Source organism: Melozone crissalis, unplaced genomic scaffold (assembly GCF_028551555.1).
Source record: "Melozone crissalis strain CALT ecotype California unplaced genomic scaffold, PUWL_Pcris_2 ptg000013l_1, whole genome shotgun sequence".
NCBI lineage: Eukaryota > Metazoa > Chordata > Aves > Passeriformes > Passerellidae > Melozone > Melozone crissalis.
Window position 1 is genome coordinate 10,229,778 of NW_026535791.1, and position 17,319 is coordinate 10,247,096.

The window sequence follows — 17,319 nt, forward strand, 5'->3', positions numbered from 1 at the left end:
TGACCTAGTAAGGTCAATTCACTGCTTCATTGACTTTTTCTTCCTAGTAAAAGTCTAGGAAAATTTGTCTAGGTTCTCTCATTCATTGTTGAGGGAGAATGCAATCTCAAGAGGGTACCTGAGAGAGACAAGGATGCCTACTTTTCTTCACAGGTTATTGATGCTGCTGGCTTTAATGGCATAAGAATTTAGTCATTCAGTATTTTTTTCAAATAAGTGATTTGTTTTCAAGAGTGAAAAAGTGAACTAAAGAGCAGATTTGGGCCAATTCACACTGTTGTTATCCAAGTACAAATATTTTCCAATAATTTGGCATTGAAAAACATAACTGTTGAGTGCAGGATATCATTCATGATTATATTTGGGTAACTGGGAGCTACTGGATGTGTCTGCTGAAGAAAGAAAGGACCAGAGAATCATTTATGACTTATAATGTGCTCAGTTTCATAGATCCTGCCAGAAAGACAGAGGGATAATTACTAAAAGAATACCTTAATTTGAATGTATTTAATCAACTTCTTCAGTATGGTGAGCAGCTGATCATTTCCAACCGGCAGTTCTGACAAAAGAAGCAGGCACATAAGAGGAAATGTGCAACTGTGTGCATTTTACTTTGATTTACAATGATCAGGAGATGCAGTCATTCTCAAACACTCACACAGGCATGTACTTGATATATATTATTCTATATCAGCAGAAAAGGTAGTCTTTGGCTAGTCTTGCCTGTCATATACTTTACTTTCATAGAATTTCAAAGTCTTGCTAAGGTTTTAACCAAGGTTCTTCCACAAAATGAACATTGAGGTAAATTTTCTGTTTCAAATTCCACATAGGAATTGTATCTTTAAATTGATTCCTTTTTTAAAGTTATTGCAGTTACTGAGCATGTAAACAGATTTAAAAGAGTGGGTACAAATTTCACGAAATAATACTCACCTGCTGGGTAGAGGAGTTTGTCAATGACATGAATGACACCATTTGTTGCCATGAGATCAGATTCTCTTGATTTCAGTTCATTAACCAGAAGAGTATCATTTACCTGGTAAAGGATCAAAAGAGAACCCAAGTTATCAGGAACATTAGACAACAACATCAAATCCTATTGTAACATTTGGAGAAATGCATGCCATTCTATAATGTGGATAGACATGGAATATCAAATCTCTCTTACAAGGATGTAGCAGAGAGAGATTTTCTATACTTAACTGTTTTCAAGTAGAGTTTGCCTCCTTGGATGGTTTTAAGAATATTTGTTACACCAGGCTCAAAGCCACTTCCAATGAAAACTCCTTGTGTCAAGTGGTAAAGAAGAATATTCCTGAGAGCGTTTTTGTCCCCTATGTAAAAATAAAAAAGTTGGAATAAAATTAAATGGTAGAGGGTTGTTCTTTGTGGAAATGCTAAGGATTCACATACACTTGAGCTAGATCTAAACATAATATGTGTGAAAGTACTATGAACTTCTACCACTTCCTAGATAAATGGCAATTTGAATTTGTTAAAATGATGACAAAGGAAAAAAGCCCAACTATATGACAAAAAGGTACTCAGAACATAATCACAAAGATCCTATGAGAAATCTTCTACAAAAAACATAAAAGGGGTCAATGGAGCAATTAGCTTTGCTGAGTTTGTTCTTATAGAGGACAGAAGCAGCTTGGAGAAGTCAGGCAAGGGGAGACGATCCTATTTTAGGGAAGATTTCCATATTTCAAAGTTTAACATTCCTATGTGGGATGAAAAGGAAAAAAAAATCCAATATTTTCAAGACTGTCTCACGTTAATATCCTGATAGGGCTGTGTATGGAGGTTGAGAGTTATAGGATGGGATGCAGAAAAACCATAACATGCCCAGGAGACAAGGTATCAAGCAGAGAAACTTTAAAACACATATGTTTGCCATTACATGGAATATTGACCATTAATACTAGAATTACATGCTGATAGTAGTTGTTATTAGGAGTTCCAGCCTTGGTGAAACTGCAATGGGAATCTTGTCAGGTTATATTCTTTTCCTGATGTCTCTTTCAGTGAAAATTTTCTAGTTTTTCCCCATGTTTTGCTCTGATCACTGACACTACTGCAATTTACTTCACTACTGAAATGCAATTAATTGTCTTCCTCTTCCCAGTAAAATTAGCACTGATATTTTGTCACTGGGCCATTCATGGGTAGCATTAAGTTCCATAAGAGGCCTAAAAATGGCCACTCCAAAGGTTTTTGCAAAAACTATCAGATTACTTTTGTAACTATGCCACTATAGTTACTGGTGAAAATAATCCTTGGTTTGTATCTTTCTTATAGATAAAAAAATTATGAGGACCAAGGAAAGCACTAAGTAACTGAGTCACAAGGATAGAAAAAAATGATGCATTAAGCCCCTGGAAATGCAGAAGGGCAAATAAAATTGTCTTGTTAGCTGCAGAACTAGTCCAATATGGCATTGGACTTCGACAACCTCAAGTTCTGAATTGAAGACAAAAATAATGGAAGGAAGCAACACTATGGAATAAGATATTGAGGAGTGAAATTGAAATTTAAATGTCAGGTTGGAAGTTTTTTTCCAAAAAGACATTTTCTCTGTGCCCCAGAAGGAAATAATTAAGTGGATTCCTATGACCTGCTGTATGCAAAATGTAAACTGCTTCAGCATACAGCTTTGGTGTGACAGGTGCATTAGTCTCCTTTCCAATAAATTTTAATTTGCTCATAATTCCAGGGTTTTTTCGGTCACTTACTTATCAGTATGTCCTTGTCATCATCAGTCAAACCTTTAAAGGCATCATTAGTTGGGACAAACAGAGTCCACTGTCCAGGCTGTGACAGAACATCATCCAAATCTGCAGCTTTCACCAGACTGAGGAAAATGCTGTTTACAGTAAACAGACAAACCACAAATACGTGTCATTGAAATATGGTATAATTTGGTCCAGGTACTTAGTTCTACCATTTTTTTTTCCCAATAGTGTTTCAAGTTTCAAACACTTTCACTATTTCCCAGAAATAAAGATAGTGGAAGAGGAAAATGAGAAAAAAAAAAAAAAAGAAAAAAAAAAGGAAAAAAAGGAAAAAGCAGTCTTAAAAGTAGCAGACAGAGGAAAAATTATTTGAAAAAAAAAAAAACCACAGCTGGAATCAGATGGATTTGTCAAATACAAACCCTTGCAGATCGAACAGATAAAAGGAGGATGCAAAGGATTGTTCTTGCTCTAGGAGAATTGAGATTCTTGCAGGAAAGGGACAGAAATAAGTACTGGAAAGGTATGCAATCCTGCTGTACCCATATGTAATTGTATCATTCATTAATTAAAACTCCAGAGACCATTGCATTTGTAGCTCTGGATGTATCACTCAGTTCCTTCTGTCCTGTTACTCCTCTCATTCTAGTGTCTTACAACCCTTTGTGCCATAAAAAACCATTCTAGCACTGAGTGTCGAAGCCTTTTCAGCATACAGCTGGAGAAATTTCTCTTCCCCCACATTTTTCTTTCCTTTTATTTTATTTGTGTAGTTAATAAACCCTTCTCTGCCATCCCCGCTCTCAAAGCCCCAACAATTCACATGCTCACAGTCCAAAACTTTTTGTCAGACCAGCTGTGCTGTATATACCCTCTGCAGGAAAATCTCAGTTCTGTCAGTATTGCTACTCACCTAAAACGCTTATCATTTCTCAGCATTTCATGCAAAGTCTTTTCTGCTGGATTGATGATCTGTCTGAAGATGTGAATAAAACCATTTCTTCCTTCTTTGCTTCCTCTGACCATGCATGAATTTTCAATACATACAGCCTTATTGAAAGAGAAACAAACGTAGCTGTTTACACAATGCTAAAAATAACAACCATATGTATTTCCTACAGTCAAATTGTGTGGTCTTGCCAGGAAATTTGGCATTGCTTGAGTAAGCAGAAACAGCAAAATCTATAATAAAATAGCATGGTGCAAATATTCTAACACTTGATTTTTGTGTGTGTTTTCCCTTGAGAATGTTTTTATTTAGTTTTAAAAACAAGTTTTAAAAATTTGCAACTAACTAAACACCCACTTTGAAATTTTGTTGCATTTTCCCAGAGTTCTCCACACAGACAAAGCTCAGATTAAGATCAGATTTTTATTTTTTGCTATCTTAAAAGTTGAAGGATTTTTGCTAGATAGTCATAATGGCAAATGTCGGGGTTTCATTCAGCTTTGCCTTTTATTAACTTCCATTTTCGTAGTTGGATGCATATTTTTAGAAAGACTCATTCACTTACTGTGCGATACACGAAGACTCTAAGTAGTTTTCCTCCAATTGTTTCCAGCTCTTGCCCATTGTACAGTTCATTGAGCCCAATTTTCACTTTTATAATGTGATTCTGCAGGATTCTTTTAAGAAGACGTTGATCCAGCCTTAAGGTGTCATCTACAAAGCAAATTAGATATTCATATACAGTAATTTATATATTGAGTTTTTATTCAAATATAGTCAAAAGAATCTGGAAATACTGAATCTTTCTTTGAAATGCTTGAATTAAAGCATGGACAGGTCTGTGTATACAGAAGACAAGTTGTTTTGACCATTCCTCAAATTCAGTCAAGAACTATTGACACAGCCATGATTAATTACTATAACTAATATGTCTGATGGTTTAAAGGTGGGCCTGCTCCATCTTCTGAATTAATGCTATATTTTGTATTAGAACTAGTCCTTTCCACATGTGCACCTAAAATCTATCCAAATTTTCTTCCTTAGTAATAAGACTACACTCTAATTCTTTGAGAAAAGGCAAGATATCCATGCAGTCACCTCCACAAATATACAAACACCTGTTTTACGGTACATTTGTGTCAGTTTCCCTCTGCTTTGATGTACTGAGAAATAATAACTTTCTTGTATTTCCTGAATTTAACTGGGATAGATTAAAATTTCCTCCCAGCAGGTATATTTTCACAGTGCTGTCTTTTGGGTTTAGTATGAGTGTAATGTTGATAACACACTGATATTTTGGTTCTTGCTGAGCAGTGCTCACCTCGAGCCAAGGACATCTCAGTGTCTCATGCTCTGTGAGTGGCCAGTGCACGAGAGGCTGGGAGGATCATGTCCAGGACAGGTGACCCAAACTGGCCAGAGGGATATTCCATACCATAAAATGTTGTGCTCAGTATATAAACTGGGGGAACCTGGCTGGGAGGTGTCAGTCAATGGCTGGGCATAGGTCAGGGTAATTGTATCATGCATCACCTGTTTCTCTTAGGCTTTAATCATACTTTAAAGAATTATTATTAGCATTAGCATTAGCATTAGCATTAGCATTAGTATTAGTATTGGTATTAGTATTAGTATTAGTATTCTATTAATATTATTAATATTATTATCATTTTACTTTGTTAAAGTTATCAAATTGTTCTTATCTAAGCCTATGAGGTTTTATTACACTTTTTTCCCCTGATTCTCCTCCCCATCCCAGAGTGGGGGAAAGAGGGCAGTGATCAAGTGGATGTGTGATATTTAGCTGTTGGCTGGAATGAAACTACTGCATACATTTTCTGAGAATAAATAAATTTTGAATCTAATGGAAGTAATGTAAGACTGAGGAAACTGGGAGTTTATTAATATCTTTCCATTCTTACAATCTTTCTGTGTATTTTTTGTATCTTTTGTTAGTGCTACTATTTTCATTAGCAAATGATATGAGTGAAAACAAGCTGTACAGTGTGGTGGTTAGGCTTGTTTTGTATTTCTACAAGGTAGGAATCTGAAAGGATGAAGTCGTTCTATTTCTCTGTGATGCTCTTGTGGTGAAACTTAGAACAAGTACTGGGGGTTATTTGGAAAACTGTCACATATATACTTGTTTATTTTGACAATCTTTTAGGGCTACTAACCTGAGAAAGCACCATTCAGAGGTGCCAGTAGAGTGTATTGGCCTTCTGGCCTTAGAGAAGATGCCAGCCCTAGCTGTGCCACCAGGTCCGTAAATGTAGTCTGCTGAGCACCCCCAAGCTCAATGACTTGTTTGGCTGCAAATAAAGAATTAAGAAAAGGTATTTTAACACACAAGATCTTCCTATTCCTGTTTTGGATTCTCCATGCTTATCCAGAACTACACATCTGAGGGAATCTGGATAAGGTTATTGAAAATATCTTCAGTTTTCCATACACATCACTGACCAGAATCAGGAATTAGCACTTGATCAATGAGGTGGATAACGCCATTGCTTCTCACAATATCTTTGCGTTTCACCATTTTCACTCCATTCACAGTCAGACTTTCACCATCACATCCAACTTCAACAGTGTTTCCTTCCAAGGTTTCATAGACAGCTCCCCCTGTGATGGCTTCAGAGCACTGGAGAGTATTTAATATATGGAACTTCACAAGAGCTGCAGAGAAAAGAGCAGGAATTTAACAGATGTAGGTGTTTGGACACATATACATATATGTATAATTTACATACACGATTTTAAATTAATTTCACTCAGATACTTTATTTAAATTTAATGATACTGTAGGTCTCTACATCACATTTTTGATCAAAACTATTTGGCATCCCTTATATTATTAAAAATGTATTGGTTATGCTACAATCTGCTTGTCACTGCATATGATATGCTCCAAAAGGACCTACGAGTACAAAACTCCATACGCTATGCAAAGGTATGGGAGAATTTAATATTCAGATAGCCCTGGATTTCTCGGGACAGGAATATCTATCAGACCTATGCAGCTGAACTATTAGAAAGTCAATGTGCTTATATTTTCACAGTTCCCTTTAAACTGTTTTGGAGATTAAGTTTTCAATGACTTTCTATCCTTAGGCAAGTGGAAACATTAGAGACAGAAGAAATAACTCCTCTTACACACATGAAAGCAGAGGTGCTTCATTCCAGAGCTATAAGGATAATGCATTTTCTGCCTCCTGATCAACTTATACATATTTCTCATTTGCAAAAAAGTTTAAATACCTTCAGAGGCCACCTTGTCACTCATGATTCTTTCTAAAACTCCCCTTGGAAGTTTCTCAAAAGCTTCATTAGTAGGAGCAAAGATTGTGTAATGACCAGGTCTTCCAAGAATATCCATGACACCTGATGTAATGGCAGGAGCCTAAAATAGAATTTTTTCTTTTAATGCTGATTATTTGAAATATTACCAAAATACATTATCTGTCTAATTTTACCTCATGCCTGCAGATATTTGGATGCTAGACTGAGATCAGTGTTTTAAAAAGATAGATAATGAATATTACAGAAAGATGAAAGAAATAATCAAGAAGAATGTTTTTAAACTGAAAACCAGAAAGTATTGTTTTTTATATAAAGTTTTTTTAAAGCTATTATATATTCTTGTTGCCTGTAACTGTCATGAACTCGATTTGAGGGATTCAGAGGATCTTTTCCACCTTTATGCCTTTCCATTTAAAATACCTTTTTGTATTTATTAAGGAGATGGAAGATGGAAAAGGACAACAGTTATCTGCAAAGCAATGGCATATTTTTTAAAATATGCAGCATGAAATCCCATTACACTGTGCAGACATATTTTTCAGAAGATGGAAAAACTAGAAACTTGGACAATTTTTAATCATGCTTCCTCTATGCAAGAAAAATCCTTCTTATGTGCATCTACTGACTCTGTGAGTTGGGTTCTGAAATTTATTTGGTGTCTTTACCATTTGTTATTATCCATTTTGAAATTGTTCTTATTCATCTAGCACCAGACTCTGTAACTTCATTCTCACATTTCATTTTCTCAGTGCTTGAAGAGAAGACACTTTTTAGGTACAAGGACACATTCCATCCTCTTGATGTTGCCTTTTTAAATAGCTAGGTTTGCAATATTACCTGAAGCTCTTAATTTAATTTATTTCTCTCTCTTACTGAGCTAACATCTCTTACTTCCAGGTATCATAAACAAATAAAAAAGAAATAAAAAACCCCCTCCTTAAATAAACAGAGAAGAGTTTTTATTTTTGTCCACTTACTCTAAATGATGAAAGCTCATCCTCAAATTCAATGAAATCTTGAATGGTATTTGCAACAGAAGTCACGACACGATCAATGACATGGACAACACCATTGGTAGCAATTTGGTTGCCATGGATGATCCTGGCACAGTTAACGGTAACAACCTGTATTTGAAGAATCAAGTAGTAGATTAAACACTAATTTGATCACAATCTTGGATACCTGACTCTCACAGACTGGCAATGTAGGTACTGTAAATTGTGTATTCACTGCTGTTATTACAATTATTTTTTTTCAAAATTTGAAGTAAAGCCTTGTAAGACTCGAAAGTTTGACTAAGCTTCTGGAAAGATAGCAGCAGATTTATTCAAGTTACATTGATATCATATTCATGTTTAATTTCTTACTGCCATTATTCTGATTTATTATCTGGCTAATATGTTGATTGTACTGTTTTTTCAGTGTTAAAGCCTGTAGACAAACAAACATTTTGATTCATTTAAGACCATAAAGATGAATGACTTGACTGGGAAGTTTCTAGCATTTATAATTTCTTCTTTTTTGCATAGGCAAATAATGGATGTGTGTTTCCTACAACTTTCAATGCTCCTACCATGCACTCAAATTCAAATGAAAGATCTGCTTTAATATTATTTAGCAATACTATAAAAATTAATAGTATATTTTGCTGTCAAATTTATTATGATCATGTATTTTGACCACAAAAGGCTTTGTCTTTTATGAAGAAAGTTCATTTTCATTTGCACTTTGATTTTTAAACAGCACAATCTTTACTTATCCTTTCTTAGTGATTAGCTACACAGCAGTCAAAAGTTCTTCAAGAGAATATTTATTTTTGTAGGTGGCAACTGACTTGGTGGATGGTAAAATTTTGATAATATATTTTCTTAGCTATATAAGGAAATAAAGGAATCAAATAAATAAATACATTAGGAGGAAAAAAGAGAATAGACTTACCCCATTAGGATAATGGTTAATAAACAATTTCTGGCCATTATACATAGACACCAGGGTCATGCCATTCTTAAGATCTTTTGTCAACATGCGCTTGTTTAACATGTGGTGGTGGAGAGAATTATACAGTTCAATATTTACATTGTCAACCAAATTCCTATGGGTTTCCTGAAGAAGAAAAGGAATTTAATTAATTACAAGCTTTAAAACTTCCTGCCACTCCGAAAGATGTATGTATTGTTTTAACTTAGTATGTGCTTTCAACATAATCAACATCTGTTAGGGCAGATAACTTTGATGCCTATAAATCTGGCTCTACTTAAATCATCTTTAAGTCTGATTTGCTCACAAATGGAAGATGAGTCTTCATCACAGTCAAATCATTGAAGGATCTTTAATTCAATGTTTATTCAACTAAAATCATTACTAAAAGAAGGACACGTGAATTTCTGACAGTGTACAGCCATACATCATGCAGCTGCTGAAATTCCTAGGAGTTTCCCTAGGAAACTATGTTAAATAAATTAACAATATTAATATGTGTCATGCAAGTGCTTAAGTAAGAAGCAATTACAGTTGCTTGGTACTCCTGAAAGTAAACCCAGCTTCTCTAGCTTCAGAAACGTACATTAAACATGTAGATTATTTCATTATTACCTGTATTGTGTACTTCTATGTCTAAAACTTGACATTGTTTCCAATCTAATTGTCCCACACTAGCTGCTTCAGCTAAAATGTTTAACTCACACACACGCACACAGACATGAAAAAGACAGCAGTCACTGAGAATTACACACACACTTACTGAATCTAACTGGTCCCAGGCTTCATTGCTTGGTGCAAAGAAAGTGAAAGATCCTCGTCCCTCAATCTCTTGTCTCAGCTTTGACATGTCAGAGTAGCGCTGTGTGGTGGTAGCTCCCACAATACCAAGGGTACCATATACATGATCAATTGGAGCAACTAAAACAAACACGAGGAAAGAACACTGTAAACTCTTCAGTTTATCACAATCAAATTTTCTTTCTGTCTTTTGGATGCATAATAATTCTGAAACTGTTTAAGTCAGAATTAAAAAATATGTTTAGGTTAAAAATTTCATTGTCAAAATATTCAAAAATCATCTAAGCACATCTGCTTGCTGCTGCTTTTTGTGATTTTCTTAATAAAAAATTAGATCAAACAATACTGAATTTTGTAAAGTTTCCTTTAGATCTACTGTATTTTGTATCAACTCAACATGAAGGAGGGAGTCTATCCCACAAAAACTTCAATGGAGTGGGTCTCATTCAGTCATGATGGACCAGAATTCCTTCTGTGAGGTCTCTTACTCTTCTTCCAGTGTCTGGTTTATGCTTATACTGATTCATCCAGAGAGTAAGAATGGCCATGGTCTCACAGTTAAAACATGGCTACATGAGAACAGCATTCATCTCTCTCAATTTTAGGCATCTACAAGTGAGATATTTGCATACAATCTAATAGTTCTTGGCTCTTTTTATGGTTATTGAGAAGAAAAGGTGATTCTAATGCGTGACTGATCCTAATGTCAGCATCTGAAGGGAGATTAGTTTATCTGAACAAACTGAACTCTGCATTATTGAACATAAAAGGATTACCTCAGTTACAGGCATCAAAAACTATGAAATGTATTTCTTCTCATACTACTCTTTTCTGCTGCAATTCGTTTTGTTTTTACAAAGCAGAATAGCATAAATAGGGGAGATGAAGAATTTCTGTCTTCATTTTCTCTCTTTCTTTGATAAAGGCTATAAGACTCTTTAGGTAGTTAGATTCAAGTTTTTCAGAAAAAGGAAAATACAGAATTTAGATATGCTCCACCCTGGGTCCTGGCTTTCTGACCACATTGATGTGCTTCAGACTAGTCTTGGATCTGATGGGAATAGGAATTAAAGCTCTTCTTTGGCAGCTTTGGGAACTGAAGACACTATCAATTCTCACCAATCCGGAATCTGGAAGGAGTTGGGAATTTCAACCTAAACTTTATGATCAAATTCAGCGCTAGGTAATTTTTAATTGTGCTTGCTGCATGGAAATGCTGCACGTTCTTAGGCTGTACTTCTTGTACTTCTTAAAAAGAGGCAATCATCTCTCATGCTGATCACCCTTGAAACTCTACTGTAGTTTTAATTCTTTCCATATGCCAACTTATCTATAAGAAAATAAGCTTATACCTGCAGGACATCCTCTTGTACCATCCATCTTCATATAGCCAGGACAGCACTCATATAGGACAGTTCTGTGGATTCAGACAAAAGCGCCATTAAATAATATACAGGAGAAATAAACTAATTTTAGCTAAGTCTAATTTTATTTCTATTATCAATTTTTCATTGCTAGAACATAATCTCCAGCATTTCAGCCTTTTTTTGTCATTCAGCCCTTTTTGTATTGATTACAAATTGGTCATATTTTACTGAATGTAAAGTTTTTGAATTTAAAGAATGACTGACATCATTAAAATAAAATCCTGGTCACAGGTTTGTGAAGGAAAAAGACAAATTTAAATTAACAGAATAGAAATTAAAATGACAATTGCATGAGGCCACCTACATACTGGTTATAGGAATTGGCAAGTATTTCAGAGAAGGTCCTGTGCATTGTATGGAAATAAAAAGTGGGATAAGGGAGCCTCTGTTTTCCAAGGAAGAATTTGAAGAAGCTCAGGAATGAAGGAGAGAGCTAATTAAGAACAGGCATAAAACTGGTTCCAGAGAAGGAAGTCACTAAGAACTCGATGGATGGACTCAAGGGAAAGGTCACAGGTAAATGTAGTAAGTAAGGATGAAAACCAGAATACAAGAAACCAAACCCAGGGTTTAAAAAGTTTGTCATCACAGCACACAGAGACTTTAGCATTGCCAAGGGCCAGGAAATGTTATATAACAATACTCTAATTCTCAAATACACATAAGCTATACATAACAGAAAAACAGGGCTGAATGATGATCCTATAATATAATGTTCATTTTAACATTGTTTCTTATAAGACAGAGTGTCTTCTTAATTTTAAACAGAAATAAGAGTTCTACCATTGACCTGTTTGAAAAATCCTCCTCTTTTAGAAGAAAATGCAAATTCACTAAAGTTATCACTGAAGTAATTTTGGCTCCTTGGAAGAAATTTAATACATAAAACTTCAGATGCTATTTTTCAAATTATCTTACACTGTACAGCATATGGTACACCATAATGACATTACTGTTTTACACAATATATTGATTTTTATAGATGTGGCTGATGTTGGCAATTCAAAAGTTCTGAACACTCATTCCTTGAAGCTTTTTACTGGGCCTTTAACCACAACAGTTCATTTTCAATTTGCAGATTCTTTGATGACAGCTGAGTAAATTTTTCTCATGTTTCATAATTTAAAGCTGACAAAAAGTTAATCACAACCACATTAAAATGAACAGCTTATTCAAATGAAAAGTTGGACTTAATATCTTCAACATCCAAACTACTTAAAGAGATTTTAAAATAAAGTAGACTGGAAGAAAAATAATAATGAATAGCATGACTGGCAAAGGGAGGATTATCATTCCATAAAGAGAGCAATCTGATAGAGGTGGTGAAAATTATTTCTTTTTTAAACACTGTCTTTTATTTCTCTATGCTATGAAAATATTTTTTGTCCATTCCTTCATAGGCATAAATGTACATGACATATTCATCCTTCGGCCATGTGCATATTTTCAACTGAGAAGCCATATATTGAAAGTATTTGTACAGTTCTTTTAGTACATCTCTTCCTGGAAAGCAATTCATTAAAGACTGTGTCTTGAGAATGCATGGATGGCATGGGCTACAGATTTTTAATCTAATGATAAACCTTTTACTCTTAGTCCTTCTTGCATCCTTGCCAGAAGCTAATAATAAAAACATAATAATCTGATTATCTGTTAAAAAAATGTAGCAAAATAGGAATTAAAATGTTCTCCTAATTGTGTGAACTGCTTTGTCATGAGAAAATTTTTTTTCCTCCCTTGGAATAGAAAATATTTCCCCCTCATCCCATGGGAAGCTATGAAAGATTGCAGTTTAATTAGCATTTGGAAAAAGGAAAGAAGCAGCTGAGTTATAAGCATAGATTAAGACATGGCGAGATAATCCTCATACTACATCCAACAATGATACAATTAATGAAAGACAGAAAATTGGCTGAAGAACATAGGTAAGAAGAAAATGCCTCTTCAGCCAAGTATTACAAGATCAGTGACTTTTTTACCATGTATCTTGTTATGCACAGCTCAGGCTTCTTTTTAGTTAGCAAGTTCCTACTTACATTATTCATATTCCCTTACAGTTTTCTGCAGTTAGGAGGTTATTTAGCTGTGCTCAAAATGTAAGAAAGATGGGATGGGAGAAAAGAGGTTTATATGAAGCATCATCCCTCACGAAAGTCAGAACCAGATAAAATTTGGTGCAAGATGCAGTTCCTCAGTACCACCTGTGTGTAGACAGAGCACACAGGGGAAATGCCACCTCAGACCAGACCAGAAATTATCCTCATATACATCCCTACTGGTTCAATATAAGCCTGTGGCCAAAAGAAGGAAGAAATCAATTATTCAGCTAAGAAACCAATGATGTATTCTTGAGGTTTTGGTGGGGTTTGTTTCTTTGTCTTTGTTCTTTGTTGTTGTTGTTGTTATTGTTGTTTTGGTTTGTTTGTTTGTTGATTTTTGGGTGTTTTTTTAAGTGCAGCATTGTCCTGACCTCATCCAAAGGAGTATATTCCAAAGGAAAAAGACAGAACAGCACTACCTTAATCCTTGTTATTCTTGGCTAATAGAGCCAGTTTTCAGTTTATTCAAATCAGCTCTGTGACTCATCTGTTTCTACTTCTTGCTGGCATGGAGATAAAATACTGCTGAGAAACAGTGGAAAGACTTTTGTTCCAACAAATGCTGATTTAGGAAATTTGTATGTTACACTTCCATTGTAAATGGGAATTGCACATAATAAAAACCTTCAAAATTTTATAGACATAAGTTAGGGAGGACTTTTTAACATGGAGATACTGACATGAGATGAGCTGTTGTCCTTTGGATTAGCATTCTTATTGGAGAAGTCTCTTAGTTTTGTCTGTGTTTCTGGGTTTAGTATGCAGAGTATAAAACTCGTTAATGGCTAAGTCTAAGTTACAACAGATGCTTTATTATAACCACAAAAACCCCTTTAACAACCCTCAGGAGTTCTAAGACTCAGCTTATTCTCATACAGATTCTTTTTCTCATCTAGCCCTGCTCTGTGAGTGCTTGTGCAATGGTAGGGGGGTTAAAATGGAAGGGGAAGGGCAGGTGATAATTTTGTGTACAGTGTCATGACCAAACCCACCCAGCCTCACCGCTCAAAGTCTTCCTCTGGTTGGCTGTATTGAGGCCTTGTACAGGATTTCTGAAATATTTTACAGCTAACATTCCTCCAAATTCTGGTCATGAGGAGAACAAAGTCTCCATGTGACTTCAGTTCGATGAGTCTAAAGTGCCTATTGTTTCAAACTACTTTTCCTAACGCATGAAGTTATCCATCACTGCTTCTGAAGCTTTGAAAAGTAATGAATTCCCTCAGATTCATTCTGAGAGCAGGCTTTCTTTCATGGGAAGACATGACATCTATCTAGGAATAAAACCACAGAATTAGGTTGCTTTCCAAAACTGCCTGTGAGAATATTCAAGTTCCACTCTAAGCATTTTCAGGAAATACCTTTCTTCCCAATGTGTCTGCGGTAGAATAAAATTTAGTGCCAAAGTTGTCAGTAGTATGGCAGACTTTACTGAAAAGGTGAAGTATTTTGGATGACTTGCAGTGTGCCCAGAGAAGGAAAGGGGAAGTCAGTATTGCCATGCCACCTGGAGGAGAAGTAAAGATTCTGACATAAACTATAAACAGTTTGTCTGTGAGAAAAGGAGTTTTCTAGTCGTACGTTTTATTATCTCAGTCAATAGAGAACAGTTTGGAAGCAGAGCATACTTACGCTTTCTTTCCACAGATGGATTGCTGGTACCAGTTTCTGCAAGTGCTGAAGTATTTCTTTTTTGTTCCCATAACTTGCTGAAGAGCACAGACATTTGGGCTATGGGTGCAGTGAGAAACATTGTAAAAAAGAAGTTTTCATACATGAAAAATTTTACATGAGATAGTCGAAAATAGTTTTCCTGTCGAGTAACAAATTAACATCTGGCTTCATTTCCCAGGACAGGTGTGTTTTGAAGTAGCCACAGTGCAAAATCTTGGGGCCCCCCAGCTGGATTCCTTGGCAAGTCCACCCTCCCTGCAGCGACAGGAGCTTCCCCTTCATTCTGGTTTGACCCTGTGTGTCTGATGGGCAGTGATCACCAGCTGTGCCCAGGCAAGTCTCGATATCCATTTCTCCCTTCCCCCTGTGAAGTGAATTACCAGACACTGGGGACCAGTGAACACCATGACGCTCTTTTCATTAAAGTTTTTGTCTTTTACACATCTGTGCAGCTGCAGGTCATGGGGAGATGGGGAAGAAAAGTGCCTTGTTCTTTATGTAGAAGGAAGCCCTGTCTTCTGTAAATCAATCAGCTATTTTGATTACCAACCATTTTGAGTACCGCAGGCACCTAAATAAACATTCTGGGAATTACTGGGGACCAAAGGGTAAATTGGCATGCAAATAAAAGGAGTCACAGGCTTCAGAGGAGGAATACATGTTCCTTAGCATGGTGGTGTACAAAGATGAATTTCTTATGGTCAAAATCCATGGAGCTAGGCCATGTCATCCCTTATTTTTACACTTCTGCAATTAAAAAAATTCATCACCTCAGAAGTTAGAATATATATTTTACATCGCTGGGAAACTAGTGAGCTTCTTTATTTGAAAAGCTAAAAAAAATTTGAAAAGCGTGTGTGTGTAGCAAGCAGTGGGAAGATAGGATGGTAAACAATTCTTATTCACAGAATGTTTTTTGCTTAAGAAGACTAGAGGAAAATATCTTTAGGCACATGTGTTTTCCTGACACCAGCTGTTTAAATTATTTCCATGTCTCCAAGCAGCCTGGCTTGTAAGCATTGCCTTTTGGAAGCCCTGCTGAGCAGCTTGCTGCATTGGTCTAGTGGGAACAGAAGTTTCACAAAGGATTCCCAGTATATATTCCCACATTAGAAAACATTTAAATAGAGTTAACGGTTTTCATCAGGATGGAACAAAAAGAGCAAATACTGTGGATAGCTATCAACTCTGCAAAAGTTTGAAAACACATAAAAAATTTCCCATCTCCCATTACAATACTTACAAACTGAAATTAATTTTGGTGATTCTGAATCACATTTTATACATAGAGAAGTGGTGATTTTAGATTTCTTTCCATTTTATGAAGTTTAACAGTATTCTGTCTCCTTTTAAAACTCTGTGTAAAGCTTTTTATTCAGGAACAATTCTTGTAAAATGAGTTTTAAAAGAAAATTCTACTTGAAGGACAGTAAAAATTCATAGTGAAAAATCACATGTAATATAATGCTAGAAGAAAGGGGAGAATAAAGATTAACAAGCTTCCTTTTAAATTAGAAATAAAAGCCAGTTACTTACCCCTGGTCGCGTGCCCTTATTCGACTGTGAGTTAAAATCTTGTCATAGTGAGCAGAAGCAGCTGCTTGTTCAAAAGCAGACAACAAAAAAGGCAAAAAGGTGAATAAGAAAAAGATCTTCATCTTTAGTCCTCTGTTGCTTCTGGCAAGTCTAGAAGAGAGAACTGGCAAAGGGTCTGGAGAGCTGACAATTTATATACATGCTAGAAGGTGGTGGGAGGGAACCAGAGGATCAACCTGAAACTCTGTACCACCCCCCTTAGAACAGCAAACAGCTTCTGCTGCCAGCCTCAGTAACCTAAATCAGTACTCTAATTAACCATATAAATAATTTCTTTTAATCCCCAATTGATTAACTTTTTCCTTATTACAAAAGGCTTAACATTTTATTCTGCTGACACAACAACAGAGAGAGTTTGAGAAGTTTAGACTTTGACTTATGGTTTAGTATTTATAGCACTGAGGCATCCAGAGGTCATGATCACTGCGTGTGGTTTTATTCAAACCCAGAGGAAGATGTTGTCTGTTCCCATAAGAACTGCATTGCTTTCCTTTGTTTTCCATGTCCTCACAGTTATCAGCTATGAGCTGTTTAACTAGTGAAGTTGATGAAAGTTACAAATACACTTGCCAATAACCTGAAATAGCATTTTTGTTTTGAGGAAAAAAAGCTGTATTAACACATATTCTGATTATGAGGTAGTCACTCAATCAAATGCAGTATTAATTTAAATATTCAATTTAAGTCTAATGATAACAAGTACTGTTACATAATGCTTTCATTCAGAGCTTTATGTAATATATGATTACTTATCATAT

General features: G+C 35.6%; 1 protein-coding gene across 1 annotated transcript in view; it reads right to left on the bottom strand.

Moving 5' to 3' along the window:
- Nucleotides 1-16,623, bottom strand: part of POSTN (periostin) — a 29,674-nt gene extending 13,051 nt beyond the window's left edge. Inside the window, exons 1-15 of the mRNA XM_054271856.1 lie at nt 16,502-16,623; nt 14,924-15,022; nt 11,118-11,182; nt 9,728-9,885; nt 8,926-9,090; nt 7,965-8,111; nt 6,946-7,087; nt 6,151-6,363; nt 5,865-5,999; nt 4,253-4,401; nt 3,652-3,788; nt 2,739-2,869; nt 1,207-1,337; nt 937-1,039; nt 492-559 (exon numbers count right to left, since the gene is read on the bottom strand). Of these exons, the coding sequence (XP_054127831.1) occupies nt 492-559; nt 937-1,039; nt 1,207-1,337; nt 2,739-2,869; nt 3,652-3,788; nt 4,253-4,401; nt 5,865-5,999; nt 6,151-6,363; nt 6,946-7,087; nt 7,965-8,111; nt 8,926-9,090; nt 9,728-9,885; nt 11,118-11,182; nt 14,924-15,022; nt 16,502-16,623 (1,965 nt within the window). The remainder of the gene's footprint in view (nt 1-491; nt 560-936; nt 1,040-1,206; nt 1,338-2,738; nt 2,870-3,651; nt 3,789-4,252; nt 4,402-5,864; nt 6,000-6,150; nt 6,364-6,945; nt 7,088-7,964; nt 8,112-8,925; nt 9,091-9,727; nt 9,886-11,117; nt 11,183-14,923; nt 15,023-16,501) is intronic.
- Nucleotides 16,624-17,319: the final 696 nt, after the last annotated feature.